Source organism: Nomascus leucogenys, chromosome 8 (assembly GCF_006542625.1).
Source record: "Nomascus leucogenys isolate Asia chromosome 8, Asia_NLE_v1, whole genome shotgun sequence".
Lineage (NCBI taxonomy): Eukaryota > Metazoa > Chordata > Mammalia > Primates > Hylobatidae > Nomascus > Nomascus leucogenys.
In genome coordinates this window covers 32,111,090-32,138,885 of record NC_044388.1, presented here as the reverse complement: position 1 = coordinate 32,138,885, position 27,796 = coordinate 32,111,090, and the positions used below count along the sequence as shown (strand labels likewise).

Sequence of the window (27,796 nt, the reverse complement as noted above, 5' to 3'; positions counted from 1 at the left end):
TTGGAGGAAGCAGGTGGGAACCAGGCAGAGCAACAGCGTGTATCGAGTCTCACAAGACAGAAAACCTGGCTCGGGCCAGACAGAGCTGGTTTCAAATGCAACTCTAGCACTTTGGTAAGTCCTTGCAAAGGGGCTGTGAAGACCTTGTGCAATGATACTCATTCTTTCCCTCGCCCCTACCTTCCTGCTTCCAGCTATACCACAGAGCACCTGTCCTGTTAATGGAAATTGTGGGTAACGTGATTTTGTAAAGTGTTTAAGGTCTTCAATATGCAATTGAAATTTGTTGCTTAAGGAATCAACTTGTCATTTTTGGGAAATCATGTAGTCTATATGATCACATTCTGGATCCTTTAGTATGAACAAAAACCTATTTTGTGTGTGTTTATAACTAATCTTTAATGTAGGCCGGACGCAGTGGCTCACGCTTGTAATCCCAGCACTTTGGGAGGCCGAGGCAGGCGGATCACCTGAGATCGGGAGTTCAAGACCAGCCTGGCCAACATGGTGAAACCCCGTCTCTACTAAAAATACAAAAATTAGCTGGGCCTGGCGGCAGGCACTTGTAATCCAAGCTACTTGGGAGGCTGAGGCAAGAGAATTGCTTGAATCTGGGAGAGAGGTTGCAGTGAGCCGAGATTGCGCCACTGCACTCTAGCCTGGACAACAAGAGTGAGACTCCATCTCAAAAAAATAAAATAAAATAAAAATAAAATCTTTAATGTTATAATGTGATGCTAACATCGAAGCTTGTTTGCTCTCCTGAGCTTGGGCTGGGGGATGCTCCAGATCTGTCGTGGACCCCTGCTACTGCCCATCTCTGCTCATTCATGTGCTCCTTGGGCTACAGGCAGGCCCCTTGAGTGGTAGTTCTATTTGTAATCCAAGCATATTTAGGGTTAAAATTAATACCAAAAGCAAACAAAATAATATTGTTTAGATACATTCAAATTCACACTTCTTACATGTCATATTTCCTAGGTTAACCACTAGATGCACAGAAGGGGAAAATGGAATAAAAAATGTGTAGTAAATTTTAAAAAAGGAAAGGAAGAAGAAAAATAGAATAAGCAAGACAAATAGCTCAGAACAAGGTGGCAGATTTAAATGCAAACATATCGGTAATTATGTGTTAAATGCTCCAGTTAAATGAAAATGTTGATCTGACTGGATAAGAAAACAAAACCTAATTCTGTGTTGCTTAATATAATTATCTCACTCAGTGAAAAAACATTTGATAAAATTTACCATCTTTTTGTGATTAAAAAAACAGGAAACTAGGAATGGAAGGAATTTTATTAGTTTGATTAAGGATATCTAGCAAAAAAACTTACAGCAAATATCACATTTAATGGCAAAACATTGAAAGCTTTCTTATAGAGATCAAGAAAAAGACAGGAATGCCCATTATGACCAACTCTATTCAGTTTTGTGCAGGATAGCCTTGTCAGTGAAGTAAGCCAAGAATTATAAATAAAAGATGTAAGGTTTGGAAAGAAGGGAAGCAAAACTGGCATGTGTAGATAATATGGTTGCATATTTTTGCACTGAGATTTCTATGTGTAGAAAATAAATATTCTACAGTTAAATCATGAGTATTAATAAGTTTAGGTGAATGCTGAATCCAAAATCAAGATGCAAAACCAGTTGTATTTCTATGTATCACTAGCAAATAGAAACCAAAATATAGGCATGGAGTTTTACACCTGTAATCCCAGCACTTTGGGAGGCTGAGGCAGGAGGATCGTTTGAGCCTAGGAGTTTCAGACCAGCTTGCACAACAGAGTCCGGCCTGTCTCTACAAAAAGTTAAGACAAATTAGCCAGGTGTGGTGGTGCATGCTTGTAGTCCCAGATACTTGGGAGGCTGAGGTGGTGGGAGGATCACTTGAGCACAGAAGGCTGCAGTGAGCTATAATTGCACTACTACTGCACTGCACTGCAGCCTGGGTGACAGAGGGGGACCCTGTTTTGGATTTTTTAAATTTAAAAATATATTTATAATAATATAAAAAATAAGATATCTGGGAAGAAATTAACAAAAGATATGCAAAACTCTGATAGGGAAAAATATACTTCATTGAGAACTATCAAAGAACATTAAGTAACTGGTGAGATATATTATGTTCATGGATTAGTCAGTATTTAAGCCTTTCAGTTTTCCCCAAATTGATCTATAGAGACAATATTGTACTAATCTAAATCTCAACATGATTATTTTTATGCAACTTCACAGATTCTAAAATTTATATGACCCTCAAAGGGCCAAAAATTGCCAAGACATTCTTGAAGAGAAACCTATCAGAAATCATTTTTTTTTTTTTACAGCTACAGAAATTATGGCTGTGTGTTACCAGCACAAGGATAAACAGATGGGCCAGAGAAACAGATGGAGAGAACCAAGAAACAGATCTGTGTTTGATTTAAGACAGAGGTGGCTCTGCAGACCAGTGAGCAGTGATGGTCTTTTTAAATAATGGTGCTGAGACAATGAGCTACCTGGTCACACCATGTACAAAAATAAACTCCAGGTATCCACATCAGACCTAAATGTGAAAGGAAAGCTATAAAGCTTTGAGAAAATAATACAGAGCTATATAATAATAATACAGAGCTATATAATAATAATACAAAGCTATAAAGCTTTGAGGAAAAATACGATTGTTTTTGTGATCTCAGTGTAGGGAGGTGTTTCTTAAAACGAGTGTACTAATCCTAAAGGAAAAGACTAATAAATTTGGCAATATTTCAATTAAGAAAGATAAATGATGAAGTAGAAGATATCCATTACGCCTCTAACTAATCAAGGATATACATTGTGTATATATAATAAATTCCCACAAACCAGTTAGGAAAATGGCAGGCAATGCAATGGAAAAATGGACAATACTTTACTGAGTACTTAAAAATAAACATCGAAGTGGTCAATAAACAGTTTCTATTAACATTGCTCTTGCTGTAAAAATTGGTACCACTGCTTTGGAAAAGAGTTTGGCATTACCTACTAAAGTGAAGACACATCTGGTGGCCCAACAGCTTTATCCCCAGGAATATATTATGGAGAAACGAGTTCCCATGTGTCCCCAGGAGACATGTACAAGAGGGTTACCTCCTCTGGGTCTGACTTGATCCTCTGTATAATGGGACTCACAGTGCTTAACCTTATAGGGAGAATGCCAATTAAATAATTGAATTAAATAGAATGTTTGTAAAGTGCATAATTTAGTGCCTTGTGTGTAGTACATGCTTAATAGTAACTGCTTGCTAGCAATAGTAATATAATTGTTGGTTAGTCTCATCAGCTGACATCTCAGAGAAGGGCCATTTTAGGATTGGTCTTTTCTGAAGGAAACTAGAACTCTCTAAGTGATTGAAAAGTTTGAGAAGATCAAGGGACTATCCCCTTCCCATCCTTATTGTCCCATAACTTCCTAAGGGCCAGGGTTGTAGGGCAGGGGTTGAGTTATGTTGTTTTGGGGCCTGCACACCTTTGGGTAATGCATATGGACAGCTGCTTCACTCCTGTCACATAACTAATTTGGCAAATCACCAAATTGCCCTTTTGAACTCTATGACATGATTTTGTATCAAAAATGTCATTCTATAAAATAAAACATTGGAATGACATTTCAGTGGTTTCATGGGAGCACTCATGCAAATTAGAGATGATATACTACAGAAAACAATGTTTAAAAATCTTAAATATTGTCACTTAAGATGAAAAGATCAAAATGAGTTGAAAATAAAACAGAACTGCAGAAAATGAAATCAGTAATGATTTTGTTTTCTGTAGTGTAAGACTTAAAGGAATGGGCTACTGAGTGGGACCAATGGGCTAGTTCTGTATTTCCTAGCAAATTGCCCCAAAACTTAGTGCCTTAAAACAAACATTTATTATCTTTGAGTTTCTTTGGGTCAGGAATTGGACCTTCCTTAGCTCTGGGTGCCTCTGCCTCAAGGTCTCTCATGAGGGGCTGTAGGTACGGAGCTGTGGTCTCATCTGAAGGCTCAGCTAGGGCAGGATCCTCATTTACACTCACATGTGTAGTTGTTGGCAGGATTCAGGTCTTCACAGGCTGTTGGCCTGAGAGCCTGAGTCCCTCACTGGCTGCAGGTCAGAAGCTACTCTCAGTTTCTTGCCCCAGCAGTCACTCCCAGGGCAAATTACCACATGGGCAGCTGGCTACCATCCCAGTGAGCAAGCTAGAGAGAGCAAGGCAGGGTGTGCACAGCCTTTGTCACCTAACCTCAGAGGTGACTTAGTATCACTTGCCACATTCTTTTGGTTAGAAGCAAGTCACTAGCCCACAGAGGAGGGGATTTCACAAGGGCATGAGTACTGGGAGGTGAGGGTCATTGGGGCCACTTTAGAGGCTGCCTGCCTGAATCTGCCCTTTGCCCCATAAGGAGTCATGTCCCTCCCACCTGCAAAATGCACTGGCCCTCTCCTAAGCTCCCCAAACATCTCATCCCTTTACAGCATCAGCCCAAAGTCCAGATTTGTCATCTAAATCAGGTCCAGATGAGAATGAGGCTTTGGGGGACACATCTGTATAATTTATTGCTGCATAACCAGTCACCCCAACATTTAGCAGCTTAAAACACTCTCATCTCACAGGAGGGAGGGATCACTGGGTGCTGTCTCAGCAGCTCCCTCCACAGCTGTCCAGGTTCACGTCCTTCCACATACTAGCTGTGTGCCCTTGGGCTGGTCATTTCCCTTCTGTGCCTCACTTTCTCATCTATAAATGGGGCCAATAATATAACTCATCTACTAGGGAGAAGTAATGATTAAATGACATAATTTCTCAAGTAATTAGTGTAGTCCCTGGCACAGAGTAAATGCTGAATAAATGATAACCATTTATAATTACTTGAATTCTTTTTCTTAAGAAACTTGAGAAGCTTTCTGAGAATGTAGATGGAAAAGGATAATCAGGGAGAAAAAATGATAGGCCTAAGATACAAGAGGCAGGAATCCAACCTAAAACACTCTAGTGGTTCTTCAGGTCGTCCAAGGACATCAGAAACAATCATTAAAGTTTAAGAAACAAAAACTACTAAACAAAAAGTATTTGTGCCTGCTGATTAAAGTATTCCATGCGATACAAGCAGTGTTAGAATGTCAGGATGCAGGAGGGGTATGGAGGGGCATGTTGGGCATGTTGAGGTAAGGCCTCATGGGAGGTAACTGAACCCCCCATGGGAAATGACTGGCTCTACCCGCATTGTCAGTCACCTCATGTTAGAGATTGCAGACCCATTCAGTTTAGGAAATTGCAAAGGGACCCTGTGACCACACTGTCTGCAGTTGTCCACACAGCTCAGGGATTCAGACCCAGCATGAACCAGCTTTTGGCCCACATGGGACACTCTTCTGGCCTGTGCTGTGACCAACATGAGAGAGAGCAGTTCGCTTCTTCTCAGCCTCATCTCCCAGTCTGTACCAGGCTGGGCTAGAGGATGTCTGAGGGCCCTTTATCCCATAGACGTCTGATTCAGGATCAGGACCCTACTCACCATTTGTGCCCAGAGCACTTGGCATGGATGGGGTTCGGCAAATGCAGTTGAGTTACACTTGTGTTGAAGTGGAGTCCCAGTTGTAAATGTGATGTGTCTGCCCTCCCAGCCCAGCCTCCAGCCTTAACTGTCTTCCTCCCTCTCTCTCATTCCCACATCAGGCCAAGTGCAGGAACATGGAGCATGCGCTGCGGGAGAAGGCCAAGGCCTTCTGGGCCATGCGGCGCTCCTACGAGGCCATCGCCAAGCACAATCAGGTGAGCGAATGTTGGGGCTGAGTGGGAAGATTGGGTCCACTCAGGGCAGTCGGGGGAGGAGTGAAGATGTGTCAGCCATGGCTTGGGCTCACATAACCCGCTGGGTAGAGGTGGGCTGCCTTACCTCTGATGGTCTTGTGCAGCCACGTCCTGGATGCTGACTGTGGCTTCTCTGCCTTGGCCCCTCTAAAGACCCAGGTATGGTCACACCAGCAGCCACAGGAGTGACTTAAAAAGCTACCAACACCATCTGCACTATGGCACGTGCATCGTACTGCCACCTGTGCGTTCAGTGATGACCTGGGACTCATGTAATTTCTTATTTTCTTTCAGTTCCCACAGCCACTCCATCAGTCCTATTCCCCCATCTCCGAAGTATGTTATTTCTGTAAAACCCTCCACCTTCTGGTGCAGGTCATCATCATCTCTCACTGGGCCTCCTGCCTGGGCCTCATGCTTTCGTTCTTGTGCATTCTCCTTTCCATGGACTGGGGTGATCATTTAGAAAAAAACACCAGCCGTGCCCCTCCTCTGCTTAAAACTGCCAGTGGCTTCCAGTCACCCTCAGTACCACCCAGATTCCTTACCATGGCCTCCAAGGCCATCGCCTGACCCTGCCTATCCTCAACCTCATTTACTTCTCTGCCTCACCTTCTTTCTGTCCCTTAAGCAAACTAAATCTTCTCCCCAGAACACATGCCCAGCATCTTTGCCATTAAAATCTCAGCTCAGATGTTCCCTTAAAGAAGCTTTTCCTGATCATCCTCCTCTTTTACTCGATGGCATACTTTCCTGGTTTATTTTCTTGATGACACTTTATTACCTGTAATTACCTTTTGTTTTCTATTTGCTTTTTATCCCCTCCTGTCAAAATACAATGAAAACAGGGCACACTATTGCCATTTATCTAGAGGAGTTCTTGGCACACAATAGGTGAACAATAAAAATGTTTGTGGATTGAATGAGTGAAGTGGGTAGGTGACCAATAACTGTTAATCAAATGAATGAATGGGCTCCCTCTGTCCCCATTCTGGTTGTTCTGCCTGGCACCCTCTCTTTCTCCAGGTCCTGTGTGGATTGGCAACCTTGTTTCTGACTGTTGATCTTGGCTCTGGTCTTTGGCTTTCTCAAGTGGTTGCTTCTAGTAATTACCACTCTGTTAGACTCATCTTAGCCACAGCTGAGCCACGCCTGGTCCGGGTTGCTGGGCGCTGTCCTCAGGAGCCTGCGGTCCCCTCCACCATGGGTCCATAGGTGAGGATTAGTCCCAGGAAGGAGCCTCATTAACATCTGGCTGTGGAGTTTACCCTGAGCCACAGAGCTGGTGGAGCAGTGTGGAAGAAAGGATTATGTGACACACTGGGTGCCAGGGCAGTAACCGCAAGGCAGACCTATTTCCAAATCTAAGTCCAGTTCCCCAGCAAATCCCTCAACCCTCCAAGCTAATCCCCCCCTCTGTAAAAAGAGGGCAATTCCCTCTTACTAGGATTTTAAAAAAAAAGTTCAGGTAAGATAATGCATATAAGTGCCCAACAGAGAGAAGTCATTAACATTTCTGATGTCTAATAGACCAACAAACTGGTGGGAGAGAGTTTTCACTTTTTTCAGTGGATTATTTTGTCATCCGATGTCAGAGCCATAAATGCATGTTGAAATTCCAACTCCAAATAGCGATTATGAACCTGCTGTTGCTGGAGTTTGTTGAGTTGTTTTTCCAGTAGTCATCGTGGAGTGATGTAGCTTTATCATTGTTCTCTTACTTGGTTTCCTTTTGTGGCTAAAGCCATATGACTGGCTTGCCTTGTACAGGACTGGGTTGGGGATACTTAGGGAGTGTCTGTCTGTCCATGTGGCGGCACTGCCTGCCCATCCCAGGGAGTGTAGGAGTCCTGAGCTTTTTGCTGAGGCTGAGGGTAATGAGGTCACATGGGAAACCCCTAGGATTCCAGCCCGATTAATACTTTTTCTATTAAATTCAGTTAATCAGGTCGATGAGAAAAGTGAAAGTTCTGGTGTTTATTCCTTTACAGTGAGGCCGTCATTGCCCACAGTGACTGGGCAGGAGTTGACCTTGCACTTGCTGGTTTTTCCTGCCATGCTCTGTTCTTGATTTTTTTTGTGTGATAGGAATTATCGGGGAGAGGGAGAGCATCAGGATAAATAGCCAATGCATGCAGGGCTTAATACCTAGGTGATGGGTTGACAGGTGCAGCAGACCACCATGGCACACATATACGTGTGTAACAAACCTGCACGTCCTGCCATGTATCCTGGAACCTAAATGTAAAAAAAAAAAAAAAAAAAAAAAGGAGAATGACCCTGGATTCTACTCTCTCCAACGCAGACATTATCAGTCTTTTCAGCCTGATAGCTTAACCATGCTGTTTGTCCTCATTTGCATTTCTTTGATTATTGGTAAGTTCGTACATCTTTTCACAAGCATAATAGCCATGTATGCTTCTTCTGTGAATGCTAATTCACATTCTTTTTTTCCCTTGGAATATTTGTCTTTTCTCTTAGTGGATTTGTAAGAGTGCTTTGTACATTAAGAATAATAGCCTTTTGTCATAAATGTTGCAAATATATTTCCTAGTTTGTCATTTTCAGTGGATCATTTTCAATTTTTTTGGCCATTTTCACTTTTTCAGTGAATCCTTTTCATGTATTTTCAGAGCTGTAAACATACAAACAGTCCCTGGCTTATGATTTTTTGACTTTACCGTGGTATGAAAGCAATATGCATTCAGTAGAAACTGTACTTTGAGTACCCATACAACCATTCTGTTTTTCCCCTTCAGTACAGTATTCAATAAATTACATGAGACACTCAGTGCTTTATTATGACATAGGCTTTGTGTTGGATGATTCTGCCCAGGTGTAGGCTAATGTGAGTGTCCTGGGCACGTTTAAGGTAGGCTAGGCTAACCTATGATGTTTTTAGCAGGTTAGGTGTATTCATTGCTTTGACTTAACTGTTTTTCAACTTACGATGGGTTTATTGGGATGTAACCCCATCATAAGTTGAGGAGCATCTATATTTAACTTTCAGTCCAAAGATGAGATTACTAACCTGCCATTGCCACAGCACACATTTTGAATAGTTTTTCTAACGGTTGTCATGGAATTGTATTTTTGTCTTTAACTTTATGAATAGTCTCTTGCCATACACACCTCTTATTTTTCTATGTATTCAGTTATCTCATTCTTTCTTCAAGTCTTCTCAGTTTCATACTGTGCCAAGGAATGTCTTTCTTATTCCAAGCTGAGAAATATTTATTTGCTTTTTCTTTAATTACATTTATGGTTTTATCTTCCCTTTTAAAAAACTTTTTGTGAGGCTGGGCACGGTGGCTCACGCTTGTAATCCCAGCACTTTGGGAGGCTGAGGCGGGTGGATCACCTTAAGTCAGGAGTTCGAGACCAGCCTGACCAACATGGCAAAACCCTGTCTCTAGTAAAGAATACAAAAATTAGCTGGGCTTGGTGGCGGGTGCCTGTAGTCCCAGCTACTCTGGAGGCTGAGGCAGGGAAAATTGCTTGAACCCAGGAGGCAGAGGTTGCAGTGAGCCAAGATCACACCACTGCACTCTAGCCTAGGTGAAAAAGCGAGACTCAGTCTCAAAAAGAAAAAAAACAAACTTTTTGTGGTTGTGATTTGAAGTGTGTGTATTATTTTAATGATTGTTTTAAAATGAATACTTCCTTCTGCTCTTTTGGTAAAGCCTCTGGATCAGACAAAGTTTAAGTCCTAAGATTGGAAGGTAAATACTTTTAAAAAAAATCATTGCTATTTGCAGCCATTCATTTCTATGATTCAGGACTTCTCTTGTTATGGTGCAACCTAAAGAAGGAACTGAACGTTGTATGTAGATGAGATTATAGTACTGCAGTTGCCATCTATATAAGCTGTGATTTTATTTTTAAAAACCCTGTCAAAACAACCTAATATTAGGTTGTTGGACTTTCCCATTTGAAATCTGAACTTAGAAATTTGTGCTTATAAACTATTATGTTGATATTTTATCTGTAGGGGTTCTATACATAAACTATTACGTTGATATTTTATCTGTAGGGGTTCTATACATGATTTATTTGAACATAAAGTTCCTTTGCTAAAAATGGGAAAGTTGCTGGGCTATGGATGTTCTCTTCACATCTGACCCTTGACTCCCTCCTGCTGTCTTCCGTAGGTGGAGGCTGCATGGCTGGAAGGCCGGATCCGGCAGGAGTTTGATAAGCTTCGCGAGTTCTTGAGAGTGGAGGAGCAGGCTATTCTGGATGCCATGGCTGAGGAGACAAGGCAGAAGCAACTTCTGGCTGATGAGAAGATGAAGCAGCTCACAGAGGAGACGGAGGTGCTGGCACATGAGATCGAGCGGCTGCAGATGGAGATGAAGGAGGACGACGTTTCTTTTCTCATGGTAAGGAGCTCAACGTCTGGATTCAGTGACAGGGCCAGATGTTCCGGGACCAGCTGGGAGCCACAGCCCACCAGCCCTGGCCAACCTCATCTTCCCGGAGCTCCCTGGGTACTGGCCTGGAGGAGCTCACAAGTGACCTGCTCTGCTTGTGTCATGAAACTAAAAAGACTTATCAGGGCAGAGTTCTTTGAAACCCTCTTATTTCTTCCTGGCCCTTCTTTTTTTTAGAGACAGGGTCTTGCTCTGTCACCCAGGCTGGAGTACAATGGGTGATTATAGCTCAGTGTAACCTCAAACTCATGGGCTCAAGTGATCCTCTCTCCTTAGCCTCCTGAGTAGCTGGGACTACAGGCACAAGCCACCATGCCTGGCTAATTTTTTTCATTTTTTAGCAGTCAGGTGGGGGTGGCGGGGGCGTCTCACTATGTTGCCCAAGCTGGTCTTGAATCCCTGGCCTGAAATGATGCTTCCATCTTGGCCTCCCAAGTAGTTGGACTACTGGCGCACCACTGTGCCCAGCTCCTGTCTCTTCTTTCTTCCTTTCTCTTGCCCTCTCTCTTACTCTCATTTTTTTTTCCTGTCTCTACCTTTTAATAAAATGAATTCTTTTAAAATCCTTCAATTATTTAAATTTTTTGTTTAAATATAATGCCTTGGCTTTCTGTCTTCTTAAGAAAAGGATGATTCCATTCGGTCTTTAATAAAACAGTATTATTCATTTTTTCTTCCTTTTATTGATTTATTTCCTCCCCATGAGCCATTGGTCCTTACAAATTTCCTACAGGGAAATTTCTGGGCTTGAAAGCTGGTCTGTAAACTGGCCAGGGTGGTGAGGTGTCTCCTGTACCTGGAAAACAGCTGACTGCTGTGGAAGGGGTGTCTCTGTAGAGCGGGGTGGGAGGCGACAGGGACAGTTATCTGTTCAGGCAGTGTCATCTCCTGGGTGGGTCCTTTAGGAGTTCTCCACCTCACTTAAAGCCTGGAACCATGAAGTCTCTTGTCTCTAAAATGTCCCTGATTATGAAATCACTTTGTGTTCAGAGCTGTCTCTAAAAAGAAAAATGAAGAAAAGAAAAAAATAGAAAAAGAAAAATCATTTTGTGGGATCTAAAAGCTGTGTGTCTCGAGGATTCTGTTTAGGGAATTGGGAGTATTGTCTTGCCCAGTACCCAGAGTGCTTTCAGGGATGATTTTGGTTTGTGACTCCTTTTTATTTTTTATCAACAACTTTATTGAGATATAATTTACATGCTAAATAATTCACCCATTTAAAATGTACCACTCAGTGATTTTTAGTATATACAGAGTTGTGCAACCATCACAACAATTTTAGAACATTTCATGCCTCCAAAAGCAGCCCTGCTTTAGCTGTCACTCCCCAGTTCCTCCTCCCACATAAAAACTGCTACCTAAATTGAGTCTAACAGAGTGGTAATTACTAGAATTAGCAGCCCTTGGCAACCACTAATCTACATACTATCTATATAGATTTACCTATTCTAGACATTTCAAATGCATGGAATTATATAACATGTAACCTTTTGTGACTGCCTTCTTTCAGTCAGCATATTTTGAAACATCATTCATGTTGTAGCATCTATCAGTACTTCATTCTTTTTTATGGCCAAATTATATTCCATGGCATAGATATACAATCATGCACTGCTTAGTGATGGGGATATGTTCTGAGAAATGTATTATTAGGCAGTATCTTCATTACGCAAATGTCATGGAGTGTGCTTACACAAACCTACATGGTGTAGCCTACTACACACCTAGATTATATGGAATACCCTTTTGCTTCTAGGCTCCAAACCTATACAGCATGTTGCTGTACTGAATACTGTAAGCAGCTGGAGCCCACTGTTAAGTATTTGTATATCTAAACATAGAAAAAGTACAGTAAAAATACAGTGATATAATCTCATGGGACCATAGTCATATATGTGTTTCCTTGTTGACTGAAACATCGTTACGCTGCACATGGCTATATTGCATTTTATTTATTGATTTATCAGTTGGTGGTTGCTGTGGTTTAAATATGTTCCCTGAAATTTATGTGTTACAAACTTAATCCCCAATGCAACAGTGTTGGGTGGTGGAGCCTAATAAGAAATGATTGGGTCATGAGAGCCCTCATGAATGGGTTAATGTTGTTACTGCAGAGTGGGTTAGTTATTGAGAGAGTGGGCTTGTTATAAAAGTGAGTTTGGGCCCCTCTTGCTCTCTTGCTCTTGGTCTTACGTGTGGTCTCTTGCCCTTCTTCCTTCTGCCATGGGATGACACAGCATGAGGGCTCTCGTCAGATGCTGGTGCCATGCTCTTAGACTTCCCAGCTTCAGAACCACAAGTGAAATAAACTATTGTTTATAAATTACCCAGTCTGTGGTATTTTGTTACAGCAACACAAAATGAACTAAGACAGTGGTCATTTGGGTTGTTTCTATTTTGGCTATTATGAATAATATGGCTGTAAACATTCAGGTAGCAATTTTTATGTGGACATGTTTTCATTTTTCTTGGAAATATGTCTGGGAGTAGATTTGCTGGATCAAATGGTAACTCTAGGTTTAACTATTGGAAGAACTGCCAGGCCATTATCCAGAGCAACTGTATCATTTTATATTCCCATCAGGAGTGTACGTGGATTCCAGTTTCTCCATATTTTTGCCAAAATTTGTTCTTTAAAAATTATAACCATCCTTGTAGGTGTGAAATGGTATCTCCTTGTGTATTGCATGTCATCACATCCCTGACGGTTAATGACTTGGAACATCTTTTCATGGGCTTTTTGATCATTAGTAGATCTTCCTTGGACAAATGTCTATTTAGATCCTTTGCCCATTTTTAACGTGGGTTGTATTTATTGTTGAGTTGTAAGAGTTCTTTATATAATCTAGATACAAGTTCTTTATCGGTTTTAGCTCTACATGTAGGTCTTTGATGCCTTTTGAGTTTTTTTTTTTTTTGTATATGGTATAGTAAGGGTTAGTCCAACTTCATTTTTTTTTTTTTTTTTTTTTTGCGTGTCAACACACAGTTTTCCCAGTACCATTTGTTGGAAAGACTATTTATTCCTCCATTAAATCATCTTGGCACTATTGTAAATAATTGATTGATGGTAAATATGAGGGTTTATTTCTGGACTTTCAATTCTATTCCATTGATCTCAGTGCCTGTTTTTATATTAGTACCATACTATCTTGATTACTGTTGATTTGTAGTAAGTCTTGAAATTGGGGATTATGAGTCCCAGGGTTCTTCTTTTTCAAGATGGTTTTGGCTATTCTGGGTCCCTTGAAATTTCGTGTGAATTTTAGGATCAGTTTTTTAGTTTCTGCAAATAAGCCAGCTAGGATAAGGGATTGCACTGAATCAGTAGGTCAACTTAAGGAGTGTCTTAGTATGCTTTCTGTTGCTGTGACAGAATATCACAGACTGGGTAAATTATAAAACAATACAAGTTTATTCAGCCCAGTGTTCTGGGTGAGGCCAGGAAGTCCAGGAGCATGATGGCTCTGGCATTTGGTATGGGTCATCTCATGGCAGAAGGAGGAAATGAGTGCAAGACAGAGCAGTCGCTCATTGCTTTATAGCAACCCAGTCTCATGACAACTAAACCACTTCACAGTAATGACATTAATCCATTTGTGAGGGCTCTGCCCTCATGAGCCAATCACCTCTTTTTAGGCCCTACCTCCCAACACTTTTGCATTGGGGATTCAGTGTTCAACACATGAACTTTTGGATAATATGTTCAAATCATAGCAGGGATGTTATTGTTAACATCTTGACAATATTAAGACTTATGATCCGTGGAATGCATGACTTCTTTTGAGGTCAGAAACGTATGCATTTCCTCTACATCTGTGTCTCTGTGTTGTTATTTTTTTATTTTTATTTTTTTTCAGAAACACAAGAGCCGAAAACGCCGGTAAGTTGCCAAAGCTGGTGGAGGGGAGGGGAAGAGTGGGCAGAAATACCAGGGGTGCAAACTCCAGTGGCCCCGGGGCAAGCAGGTAACAGCCAGCTGGGTGCACCAGCCCACATGAGCTACTGGCCCTGGTTTTAGAGGGAGAGGTGGACAATGGCCAGGTGGAGAGAGCCCTCTCACAGCATCCAGTTCCAGTTGGCTCCTGAGTGTAGAGGGTCCCCACCTGTCGTGCAGGGAAGGAGAACACTATCCTGCACATGGCCTGCATTTCTCGGGGCCAGTCAATGTCAGGCTTGTTTCTTGATCAGCCCCCTCCCTCTGAGAGCCTTAGGCCATGGTGGTTTGTGTTGATGGTTGTTGGGTTCACAGGGATGTGTGAGGAAGAGCTGTGTCCCAGTCAGAGCTGTCCAAAGATGGAATAGAGTGTTTTTGGAGGGAGTGAGTTCCCTGTGCTCACTTCCCACTGGCAGTGTGCAAGCAAAGGCCGGAGGACACCTTGGGACTGTTGGACTAGAGCATCCTTAGGGTCCCTTCCAACTCACACATTCCGTGAGCCGGATGTGTAAGTGTGATTTCTGCCTGCAAGGATGGCAGCCATGTTGGAGAACCTCCTGTTTGTATTTCCCCTAGTTGGGGCAGGGTGAGCCCTTGGATTGAATTCTGAAGGGAGGTAGCAGCCTTGGCCCATCTCCCATCATAGCCCAGTCCAGTCTTGTCTTGGGGAAGGTGGCCATGAAACTTGGGCCTGAGGGAAGGGAACAAGTCCTGTTGCTGGTTTCCAGTTGGCCCAGGTTGCATGGCTCTGGCCCTGCCAACCATACCCATTGTACTTTTCCAGACTCTTCTGCACCATGGAGCCAGAGCCAGTCCAGCCCGGCATGCTTATTGATGTCTGCAAGTACCTGGGCTCCCTGCAGTACCGCGTCTGGAAGAAGATGCTTGCATCTGTGGAATCTGGTGAGTGGGGGTGCAGGCAGGTGTCCCAAGCATGGGTGGAAGCCCTTCATGTTAGCAAAGAGGCACCAGGGCTGGTCTCTGCCGGGCCCACCTCCCACCTCTTCACAGCTACCCTCCTCTCTCAGCTGATCGCTCTGCCAGTCCCTAGCATGCAGGTTCCTGTACCCTCGTCTTTTCCACTCTGCCCGACACCTCCAACCCTCCCGGTAGAATGCCTTCTCTCAGGGCCCTGACACTTGGTCCCTTCTTCAGAGAGGGAAACTGGCTCTCTTGTCTATTCAGAACTGTGTTTTGTGTGATAAAAGACCTCCTGCATCCGGGATCGCCTCTCCCAAGGCAGCTGCAGCCCACAGGAGCCACAGTGTCCTGGTTTTACAGGCAGGAATATCACTGACTCAGGGAATGGGCCATGCTCTCCTAACATCCCTTGGTCATGTGAGTGTTAAGAGTCTCTGCCTGTATGAGTTCCTGTGGCTGCCATAACGAAGGACCACAAACTGGAAAATGACAGAAGTTGACTCTCACAGTTCTGGAGGCTAGAAATCCAAAATCCAGATGTTGGCAGGGCCAGGCCCGCTCTGAAACTGTAGAGGAGAGTCTTCATTGCCTCTTCTGTCTCCTGGTGTCTCCTGGCCATTCTTGGCCTTATTGGCTCCCCCTCAGCACTTTGATCCTCACCTCCGCCATCACACAGCATTCTCTCCTGTGTATCTGTGTCTGTCTCCTCTTTATTGTAAGGACACGGGTCATATTGGACTGGGGACCCTCCTCCAGTCTTCATCTTAACTAATACATGTACAACCACCCCATTCCCAAATAAGGTCACACTTGGAGGTACCAAGGGTTGGGACTGCTGCATATCTTCTGGGGGATACAGCCCAACCCCTGCCACCACTCCAGCCCTGGGCCACTCCTTGCATGGACTTGGGGCTAGGTGGGACACAGTGGTTGGTTTGTGGGGCTGGAGATAATCCACGTGTGGCCTAAGGGACCTCAGGTTTGCTGATTCCCCATTTCCGCCTCTGCCCACAGTACCCTTCACCTTTGACCCCAACACCGCGGCCGGCTGGCTCTCCGTATCTGACGACCTCACCAGCGTCACCAACCACGGCTACCGCGTGCAAGTGGAGAACCCGGAACGCTTCTCCTCGGCGCCCTGCCTACTGGGCTCCCGTGTCTTCTCGCAGGGCTCGCACGCCTGGGAGGTGGCCCTTGGGGGGCTGCAGAGCTGGCGGGTGGGCGTGGTACGTGTGCGCCAGGACTCGGGCGCTGAGGGCCACTCGCACAGCTGCTACCACGACACACGCTCGGGCTTCTGGTATGTCTGCCGCACGCAGGGCGTGGAGGGGGACCACTGCGTGACCTCGGACCCAGCCACATCGCCCCTGGTCCTGGCCATCCCACGCCGCCTGCGTGTGGAGCTGGAGTGCGAGGAGGGCGAGCTGTCTTTCTATGACGCGGAGCGCCACTGCCACCTGTACACCTTCCACGCCCGCTTTGGGGAGGTGCGCCCCTACTTCTACCTGGGGGGTGCACGGGGGGCGGGGCCTCCAGAGCCTTTGCGTATCTGCCCCTTGCACATCAGTGTCAAGGAAGAACTGGATGGCTGAGCTGGCCCGGGGCTGCCCAGGTCTTGTGCCACGGCACTGTTTTCCTTCTGCCCTCTTCCTAATGCCCACACCGGGCACTGCTGTGCCCCCACCTCCTTGCCAGGCTCTTCCTCCTGTCCCGCCTGGTCCTTTTCCGTGATTCCAGGCTGTGCCTCTCTCCATGTTTGGTCCCTTCTGTGCCCACGGTCAGGAGCTATTCGGGTGGCACCTCGCTGGCCAGTCTCTCCCGAGTCGTGACACCACAACGTGAATTTTCTGAATCCCCATTCCAGGATTTCTGGGAATAATGTTTACTTCTAGAATGGGCCTGTTGTAAACCATCTCATCCAGGTGTGGTAAAGCCATTGGATGAGGAGAGGACTGCCATGGAAAGGAGAGTTTGTTACTTATGGTTCCGAGAGGAGGGGCCACATAGGAAAGCCCCACGGTGGGTCAGAAGGCAGAAGGAGGGAGGGGAACGTGTGGGCAAGAGACTTCCTCTGGTTTCCTCAGGAGGAAATGGGCAAGGCAGAGTAAGCAGGGGAGACGGTTTAAGGGTACCTGGCTTGAGTAATTTCAGTGGCTCTCAGGATAGGGGTTGCCCTTTTTGTCTGATACCTGGCCCCGGGATAGTCAGGACAGGTGAATGTTGGCCTGGGGTGTGACAGCCCTGGGAGAGCCACGTGAAGGAGGCAGCTGGCGCCATCGCTCCGGATTAGTTGGTTTCCATAGGAAAGGCATGCTTTCAGCCAGATGCTTGCCATCTCTAGGGATTGGGGGATTGGCTAGCCTGGGAGGATCAGTCTGTTCAGGTCAGCGAGGCCCAAGATACCAGAGCATCAAGAGTACAGGAAATACAGTTAATGCAGGGCCTCTGTGTGGCTGGATCCCCTGTCTCCATCAGATCAGCTCTGATTGATCTATTCTTGCGCGATTTCCTCTGAACACAGGGTTCCAGAGCACTTAAACACAATGTTTTTTAAATCGTGGTTTTGGCCTATTTCCTTGCCAGGCCCGTTTCCCCACCAGGAAATGAGATAGGAGGACTGGATGAGGATGTCCTGTTGTAGTTGCTGTGGAGGAAATTCCTCTGGTTAATTCTCATCAGCGACTGCAGAAAGGAAGGAAAGCGGGCACCCTTTTCAGTTGGGAAGAAAGGAGAGGGGTGGCACCGTGGACGTGGCCCTAAACACTGTGGGAGAGGGAAGAGGAGGCTGGGCCTTGCTGCCCTCTTGTCTCTGCTGACTTCAGCCTGGTCATGCTTGCTCTGCCACTTGCGATTTCATCCCGAATTTCTTCCTCCACCATGCCTGCAGACTTTTCCCTGGGCTTGATTTTTCTCCCACATCTCTGAAGAGAGTTTTTAATCATCAGCTCATCATGTCCCAGGAAGTGGCATCATAAAAGGAAATATTTTTTTTTTCCTAGGAGCAGTGTTAAAATCTGGGTCACATTCCTGACCAAGGACAGCATCCTGCCTTCTGCCCATCCGCTTCAGTTCACAAAAGCTGACATTTTAAACAAATCATGACTCGCACCTATTAATTGGTTATAAATATGTTTTGTACACTGGTCAGATAAACGGCCACAAGGAGGGCCCAGGTAGGCGATGTCAGTGTGTGAAGGGGTTGGATTGGGCGTGGTGAGGATGTTGGCAAACCAGTGCATGCACCTGGTTGGAAGATGCTCAGCCTCACAAAAGCTCCAAGCCCTTTGGGAGTCAAAGCGTCTGAGAGTGTGACCCTCTCCTGCAAAGTATTTATCCCACCCATTAATATAATTTCTGTATAATAAACTTGACCTGAAATTATCTCATTCTTTATATTAAACTTTTAAAAATGTTTTTTATTTTCACCTTAGATATGGGAAGAGTTTTTTTGTTTTTTTTTTAACAGGATAACTTGAGCAGGCTAGGCCTCTTAAAAAAAATTTGAGCTAAAACTCATTTTTCTTTTGGCATTTTCTTTTCAATGTTCTTAAAAGCAGAGTTCATCCATGTTGTAGCATGTGTTCAACTTTATTTTTTCATCAGGTAATATTCCATTGTATGGAATGGTAGTACTACATTTTATTTTCATGCATTGATTGGTGGACATTTGGATTGTTTCTACTTCTTGACTATTATACATAATGCTGCTAGGAACTTTTGTGTATGAGTTTTTGTGTGGACATATGTTTTCATTTCTCTTTGGTATGTGCCTGGGAGCAGATTTGCTGAATCATATGGAAACTCTATTTAACCCTTGAGGGACTCCCAAACTGTTTTCCAATGTGGTGGCACAATTTTATATCCCATCAACAGGGCATGAGGGTTCTGATGACTCCACATCCCGCAGTGCTTTTTATTATCTGTCTTTTAACTTAGCCATCCTAGTAGGGGTAATGTGGCATCTCATTGTGATTTTGGTTTGCATTTCCTTGATGGCGAATAGTATTGAGCATCTTTTCATGAGCTTATTGGCCATTTGCATATCTTCTCAGGACAGCTATCTTTAGATAACTTGCTCATTTTTTAATTGGGTTATTTGTCTTTTTCTTGAGTTGTAAGAGTCCTTTTATAGCTTGGCACAAGTCCCCTTAACTGGTATATGATTATAACATTTTTCTCTGTGAGCTGTTTCATTTCCTTGATGATGTCCTTTGAAATACTAAAGCTTTTAATTTTGATGATGTCCAGTTTTTATTTATTTTTTCTTTTGTTGTACGTGTATCCTAGAAATCTCACTTTTGATACTGCCGTTAGGTCCATGTAAGTTTTGGGTTTTGGCTCAGGGATGGGGCAGTTGTTCTGTTGGCAGGAAGCCCTAGTCCACGAGTTCATTAATTCTTCCCTGAAGCCCCTCTCCTGCCCTTGCCTTCCACTCACCCCCTGTCACTCTCCTTCTCATTACTGTGTCCAGGCTCAAAGCAGCAGCTCCCTGGGAAGGCTCCTGTTCTCCAGTTTCTCCCACTTTTGCATCCATTCCACATGCACCATCGTTCATGTTCCCGTCACCTGGAGGGACCCCATTTCCAACCCGCTGCAGTGCATTTCTCCAGGGCAAGCTCTCAGGGCACGTTGTCACTGCGCTCTGCCTTTATACCCGGAGTCTTCTCAGTCCCGTCACACATGGCTCCAGCCGGACCAGGCTCCTGTTACCTTGAAACAGGCCACCTGCCCTCTCCAGGGGCCCGTTGTCACTGGAATGTCCTGACCTCGGTTGCTGTGGATCTCCTGATCATATTGGCTCTGCTGCTTACGTGATATCTCCTAGGGCACACACGGCCTGTCTGAGCTTATTTCCTCATCTGTAGATGTGGGGCTCCTCCCCACCACCTGAATGTCTGAGCAGCGTGAGCACCTCAGAAACCGGAGTCTCAGAGCACGCGAGAGCCTCCGTAACCTCCAGGCTCCCAGTCACGTCCACATCAGCCACCAGGTATCAGTTGGTCAGAATTAGGTGCACAGGGGCCATTTCCTTTTTTGCTTCCTCTTGCTTGTGGGGGATGAAATTTCTCTCAACAGTATTTGATTGCTCAATATCACAATAGTGGAAGTCTTTCATGACCCTTGTGGTGAGTGATGGGGCAGTGGCGGGAGTTTTCCCAGCTCCAGAGTGACATTCAAGACCCCTCCCTGGCTGACTCCTGCTACCACGGTCACCACTGTTTACAAAGACCCTGCCCAGCCTTCCTGGGTGCGGGGTCCCATTGTTCCTCCTGCCTGCAGTGCCTGTTGCCCTCCCTTTATTGTCCCTCAGTCCCTCTTCTCAGCTCGGAGGTGCCTTTCCAGACATGCCCAGGGATCCCTGGGCTGCCACTGCATGCCACCTGTTTTTCGGAAGAGCACCTTGCTGTCTTTTCTGCTTGGAGACCTGGGAGTGCAGGAAGCATGTCATTTCCTCTTTCAGGTCCCAAATCTGTGGATATTGCTGGACCATAATAAATGATTGTTGAGGCCTGGTGCGGTGGCTCACGCCTGTAATCCCAGCACTTTGGGAAGCCAAGGTGGGTAGATCACCTGAGGTTGGGAGTTTGAGGCCAACCTGATCAACATGGTGAAACTCTGTCTCTACTAAATACAAAGTTAGCTATGCGTGGTGGCGCATGCCTGTAATCCCAGTTACTTGGGAGGCTGAGGAAGGAGAATTGCTTGAACCCAGGAGGCGGAGATTGCGGTGAGCTGAGATTGTGCCATTGCACTCCAGCCTGGGCAACAAGAGTGAAACTCCGTCTCAGAAAAAATAATAATAAAAATAAATACTAAATAAATGGTTGCTGAGTGCACGTATGGTTAGAGACGTGCACCGCGGGGCAGGAAAGCTGCCTTTGAAAGTGCCACAGGCCAACTGGTGGCATTTTGGTAAGGAGAAAGTGGCATGAAGCCCACAGTCCAGATTCTGGATCCAGATGCAAGCTCTGTGATTTCTGGGCTGCCTGAATCGTCTGACCCTCTGCTCCCTCACACAGAACGAAGATGACAATATCTACCTCAGGCACTTGTGGGGATTCGATGAGGAAAACGATGGTAAAAATGCCAAATATTATGTTCTAAACCTAGGATAGGATTAATACACATTGGTGAATTCTTCAGAAATGGGAGATTCTGAATGTAGAAATTGTGATTCCCAATAATGACAAATCCCAAAGAAAAGTGAGAGATTGAGAAATAGAAGTTACCTGTTTGGGGAGTGCTCCGATTTCTTCAGATTTTTAACAAGAATGTTCCAAAGAAAAGTGAGAGATTGAGAAATAGAAGTTACCTGTTTTGGGAGTCCTCCGATTTATTCAGATTTTTAACAAGAATGTTTGCATAAAACTCATGTTCATGAAAAACTTTCAGTAGCATGAGAAAATGGTTATGTTGTAAGAACCAAAAAAATAGGATTCAAAGCAGTAAGTACAGGCATGCAATGTACTCACAACAAGACAAGCAGGAGCCTGTGTTTAATTTGTGTTGATTGACTAGATAATCCGTTTACATGGCTGTGAATTCCAAAGGTACAAAATGTACTAGAACAGTCTGTCTCCTTCTGCCCAAACACTCAGCAACCCCCCAGTAGGCAATATGTATTACTAGTTTTTTTCAATCTTCCCAGAGATATTTTATGCATAGCACATATCCTGTTGATGGGTATATTCTGTTCACCCCAATACATTATAATTTAGAGCAGACAACTCTAGCTCTCATCCCTAAGCAACCCAACCAAGAGGTGAAAACCCCAAAGATGTTATTAAAATCCTTTTCTCTCAAGGGGGAGGTTTGTACTGATGTTTTCATGCAGTCTATTCAGTGGATAGATTTTCCTTTTTGTTCATGTTTAAATATTTCACCTTAAGGTTTTAAAACAAAGAGAAAAAGCCAAGCAGAAACCTTAAATCTGAGACCTCAGTATACAGGTCGCCCAGGCTGAAGTGCAATGGTGTGATCTCAGCTCACTGCAACCTCTGCCTCCTGGGTTCGAGCAATTCTCCTGTCTCAGCCTCCTGAGTAGCTGGGATGCATGTGCCACCACACCTGGCTAATTTTTGTATTTTTAGTAGAGATGGGGTTTCGCCAGGCTGATCTCAAATCCCTGACCTCAGGTGATCTGCCCGCCTTGGCTTCCCAAAGTGGTGGGATTACAGGCATGAGCCACTGTGCCCGGCCTCAATGTACATTTTTAAAATCTCAATTCACTAGAACCCTTACAAAGGTTTCTAGCGGTTAAGAGGTTGGGATACCAGATTGGACAACCTGGACCTAAACCCTGACTCAACCACTGTGTGACCTTGGGGGAGTTACTTAACCTCTCTGTGCCTTAGTTTCATCGTGAGGCAAATGAAGATAGAGTTCCTACCTCATAGAGTGGATATGAGGTTAAATGAGCAAGTGTGTGAAACACTTAGAAGAGGATCTGGCACAGTTGAGAGTTTACTGTTGTCTTACCTGGCTCTGCTTTTTAAATAGCTGCAGGATTGATATAGCCATTGAAGTATTTTTCTGTCAACAGGGAAACTTGGGCATTTGCATGTGTTTTCCAGGTCATTCCAATTCTAGCATCCTGTGATTCATAATTCATGTCACTAGCAAAAGCCTGTGGCTTGTGCACAGTAGGGATTGCTGACTCAGGGTGCTGCTGCCGGCCAATATTCCAGAACCTGGGATTGGGAGCAGAAACTTTTGTCTCATGTTTTGACCTTAGCGGAAAAAAAAGACTAATGAGTCATAATATTTTAGGCATAAGAAAGGTTATCCTGGAGAGGAGTGAGATCTTTAAAAAATGTTCATAAAATTAGTAATTGATTATGCACAATGAAATCATGTTGTTATGTTCCAGAGATGACGTATGTACTTGTATGTATGAGATTAAAGATGATGACAAATACTGACTCATGTCCACTGTGAAGGTGACCTTAACTTCCAGTAGCAGTGGAGCTATTTGGGTTGGACAAAAATGATTGTTAGCGATGTGAGATGCTGGGATTACAGCATCTCCCAGATTTCAAAACGAAAATGCAGCTGCTTACACTGGCCAGTGCCACTCACTCCTTCTCCCAGCCATGACTGGAGGACCTGACAAATGCCTTCAGGAACTACTAAACAATAAGTACTGAAGTCTGATGGCCCAGGGCAGGGGGAAGCTCCCCTTCTCTGGGGTGCTGTTTGTCCTTGTTTGTGGGTGTCACCTGGGTGGGATTCTTCTGCCAGGGAATAAGCTGAGGAAGATGGGAGATTCTGGTTTCTATGGATACTGGACTAGCTGGGATTTGCATAACAGTTCAGAGAACAGACAGTCTGGCAACAGTGTGGACCCAGGAGGAACATAAAGGCACATGGAAACGAGTTGGAGGGTCTGGGCAGCTGGGTTGCATACAGCCCCCTTCTAGGGACACGAATCTGTATCTTCCCCTGCTCTCTGGATAGGCAGCAGTGTGGAGCCCTGAGGATGGAGGGAGGTGGTGTGTGAGCAGTGCCCCAACCAGGGTATGGCACATACTTGGGGCTCAACAAATATTGGTGCTTTTTACTCTACCTCCTCTTAAGTTGGCTATAGGCGTGCAAAACCTCCCTTGTTTACTTAATAAAGCATCTCATGTAGGCTCTATTTTAATCCCTACTACCTGAGCACTGTGTGAGATAGGCTTAAAAAAGAGGTCAGGGGGCTTGTTCAAGGTCACAGGACTAATTAGTGACAGAGCTGAACCTCAGACCCTAGTCTCCTGGCGTTACTGTCCCTAGATCTCAAAACATCTGGGTTTGCAGCAGTAAATGTGGTATAATCCAGGCAGTTCAGCTGATAAGGGGCTGAACTAAGATGGGGGTGTGGGGGTAAGGCAGGGGGTGGGGGAGAAGTGGGCGATTAGAAATCCTGGAGGAGGTGGGATTACCAGGCAGACCGTGTACAGACGGGACTGGGTGGAGAAAGGGGCTGCCAGGTTTCTGGCCTGAATGACTGGTACTGGTCACTGCGGCGTGGTGAGGTCAGTGCAGTGTTTGGGGACATTGGGTGGAAGCACAGGGAAGGCCATTAGAGAGCTCTGGAGTCCAGGATCTGCACGGGAGATACGGAGTCGTGCGGCACGGGCACATTTTAGAGGGGGGCTGAGGATTCAGGTTAAAGACCTATGAGGAGTGAATAGAGGCAGAATTGCAACCAAAGGAAGGCGGCGTAACAGATGCAAATACAAATACGTTGAACAGTGGTGCCAAAAGACCCCGAATTCAGGTATAAGGGGGATGGAAAGTAACACATCGACTTGTTTAAGGCGGCATACAGCCTGCAGCCCCCAGCATGGCTTTGCCCAGTACCAGGGAAGACGGAAGCAAAGACGAAAACACCGATGACCAACAAAAAGTGATGGATGACCAGCCTACTGGCAGAAATTGGGGAGGATTTCCCCTAACTATGAAGCCCATGGAGCCTGAGTTTCAGCAGCCACCCGGACAAATCGAAAGCTGCTTTGTCCCTTCCTCCCGCTCCCCTGTCTACACCCTGAGGATCAGACGCCACTGAGGTTCCGATGTTGGACCTTTGGGATCCAAAGAGGTGGTCTGGGTGCTGCAGAGTCGTGCTGCTGGGTTACTCCTTGCAGCATGCCCTTCTGCTCTCTGAGAGCTGGGTCTCAGCTGTGGGAATTAAGGGAGGACTCCCACTCTGGGGCTCCAGGAACATCTGCAGCATGTGACAGGGGCACTTACTGAGCTTGACATTTGTTGAGTGAATGCCTAAACAATTGGATCAACCCCCAGGGAGAAAGTGAATTTGGGAAATGTGAAAGGGAAATAAATCTCGGGGCCCCCAAATCACCAAGCTAAAGGGAAAAGTCTAGCTGGGAACTGCTTACGACCAACCTGCCTCACACTCCATTCAAAGTCATCCCTCTGCTCACTGAGATAAATGCATATCTGATTGCCTTCTTTGGAGAGGCTAATCAGAAACTCAAAAGAATGCAGCTGTTTGTCTCTCATCTACCCGTGACCTGATAGATGAGAGAGCCCCCTCCCTGCTTGAGTTGTCCCGCCTTTGCGGACAGAACCAATGTACACCTTACATACATTGATTGATGTCTTATATCTCCTAAAATGGATAAAACTAAGCTGTGCCCTGACCACCTTGGGCACATGTCGTCAGGACCTCTTGAAGCTGTGTCACAGGCACACATCCTCAACCTTGGCAAAAATAAGCTTTTAAATTAACTGAGACCTGTCTCAGATTTTCGGGGTTCACAGAAACAAAAATTGAGCTGTGAGATCTAGCCATTCTCCTAAGCATCAGGGCATTATTTTAATTAAGGGAGTTTTCTGACATGTCCTAACTCTACTGTTCTCCAGCTGCTTTTTGAAATGACCAGGAATCCTGTTTTCTTCTGTCCTTCATCCTACAGCACCATCCTAGCGACTGCAAGCTCCAGGAAGCAACTGGGCAGAGAGAAGGGGGAACTGGTGGCAACATGGTGCATCCTGGGAGGTGGAATTCCTACAGGACAGTGCGGCAGGGATAGGAAGCACCTTTTCCGGTGTGCATGTGGGTTTGTAGTTTATTGTTCTGTGTTTTTGTCAGTCCTCATTTTCATAGTTTCAGGAGTGCTACAGGCATAGAAGATTTCGCCTCCAGACAGCAGAGCCACCCCCTTTGATGCTGAGAGAGGCTGGGAAGGTGCTGGGAGCTGGGTCACCCCAACTGCTGTTCGTTGTACCCGTCTCATCTCTTGTGTGGGTTTTATGTGTAGCTGAGGGAATCTAGGATTTAGATTTCACCTCCTTTGGTGTTGAGTCTATTAATTAAAAACAACAGGCTGGGCACAGTGGCTCATGCCTGTAATGCCAACACCTTGGGAGGGCCAAGAAGGGAGGATCACTTGAGCCCAGGCATTCCAGACCAACCTGGGCAACAAGCGAGACCCCGTCTCTCCAAAAAAATTTTTAAAAATTAGCTGGGCATGGGCCAGGCACGGTGGCTCATGCTTGTAATCCCAGCACTTTGGGAGGCCGAGGTGGGTGGATCATGATGTCAAGAGATCGAGACCATCCTGGTTAACACGGTGAAACCCCGTCTCTACTAAAAATACAAAAAAATTGGCTGGGCGTGGTGGCAGGCACTTGTAGTCCCAGGTGCTCGGGAGGCTGAGGCAGGAGAATGGCGTGAATCCTGAGGCGGAGCTTGCAGTGAGCCAAGATCGGGCCACTGCACTCTGTTCCCCCCCCCCCCAAAAAAAAAAAATTGCTGGGCATGGTGGTGTGTGTCTGTAGTCCCAGCTACACGAGAGGCTGAGGTGGGAGGATCTCTTGAGCCCAGGAGTTCAAGGTTGCAGTGAACTGTGATTACACCACTGGACTCCAGCCTGGGCGACAGTGAGACTCTGTCTCTTAACATAAATAAAATAAAAACAACATGGGGGCATGACAAAATAGCACAGGACAAAGGGGAGGAATTATCCTGAAGATTCTGTGGAAGAAAATAATCTCTTTAAAAGGCCATCTGCAGTACCTGGAAGGAAGCTTTGGCATCCTTAATAAGGAGCCGTCTCTTTAAGCAGGAACAGAGGGAGGAAGAGGACAGGAGGCTGAGTATGAGAAGGGAGTGAGTGAGATAGAGAAAAACTGCAAGGAAACTGAGAAGATCGCAGTGGACTTGAAACTCATAGAAGAGACAGTCAAGAACAGAGCTGTAACCAAGATTGAGAAAAACGGAGTAAGCAACATGGAAGACAAATTTGAGAAACATTGCCAGAAGACAGGGAGAGGGGAAAAAGAAAGAGGAGGGGAAGGAAAGGGAGGAGAGAGAGGGGAGGGGGAGGATTAAAGTCTAACAAAAACTATAAGAAAAAAATAAGAACAAATTAAAACTGAAATGACTGATAGAATTGAAGATTGGAAGTGCTTGTCATATTCCAAACAAATTCACGGCAAATACTTTGAATTATAGGATACAAAATAAATTGTAATAACATCCAGGACTACAAAGCAAAACAACACAACAAAAACCTAGCAATTACCAAGGAATAAAAATCAGTCTGCTTTGCCAAAAGACAAATAATGGGAAAATATGTACAGGATTTTGAGCAAAGATTGTGAATCATCTGGAATTTTATATCCAGACAAGTTGTGCAAAGGTAAAATAAATGACATTTTCAAAATGCAAGGATTCAGAAAATATGCCATAAATGAGCCCCACTTGGAATAATTTGATTGAATATGTGTTATATTGCAAATGTCAAAAGTTGTTCTTGGAAGAGATGATATATAATGTTAAATAGAATTTAATAACAGTGATCATGTTATATAACTCCAGATTATAGTAACCAAATCCAGAAAATTTGGAGGCAAGGGAAGTAAACTTTCTTAAATCCCCATATGGAGGAAAAGAGGTGGGAAGGAACAGAATTCTTTTTTAAAATATTGTTTTATTATGTATTTCTGATATTGAAACAAGTATATGTTGAAAGATTGCTTTCAGGGACCCCTAAAACACTAGGAGACCTTGAAAACAGCATACATACATTTCTTCCAAAACATGAAAAAATAGAGAAGGAAAAAAGTCTATGCAGAAAGAATGACAACAAATGAAATAGTCATAAAAGAAAATCTCATCATTGCTATCCAGCAGATACACATTATCTAAATATTCTTATTAAAAACTAAGATTCTCAAATTAAA

General features: G+C 44.7%; 1 protein-coding gene across 5 annotated transcripts in view; it reads left to right on the top strand.

The window, feature by feature from the left end:
• TRIM35 (tripartite motif containing 35) overlaps positions 1-27,796 on the top strand; it is a 52,665-nt gene that overhangs the window by 6,910 nt on the left and 17,959 nt on the right. For 2 of the 5 annotated variants that reach the window (XR_004031306.1, XM_030817002.1), the window contains exons 2-6: positions 5,681-5,776; positions 9,967-10,197; positions 14,109-14,131; positions 14,970-15,088; positions 16,121-16,593. Coding sequence is in view for 3 of the 5 variants with exons in the window: in XM_030817002.1 (XP_030672862.1) it covers positions 5,681-5,776; positions 9,967-10,197; positions 14,109-14,131; positions 14,970-15,088; positions 16,121-16,593 (942 nt within the window). In the remaining 2 variants the exon portion in view is untranslated. Of the gene's footprint in view, positions 1-5,680; positions 5,777-9,966; positions 10,198-14,108; positions 14,132-14,969; positions 15,089-16,120; positions 18,533-27,796 lie in introns of those variants that run through there. The other 3 variants (XM_030817004.1, XM_012508357.2, XR_004031308.1) reach the window with 3 other exon arrangements.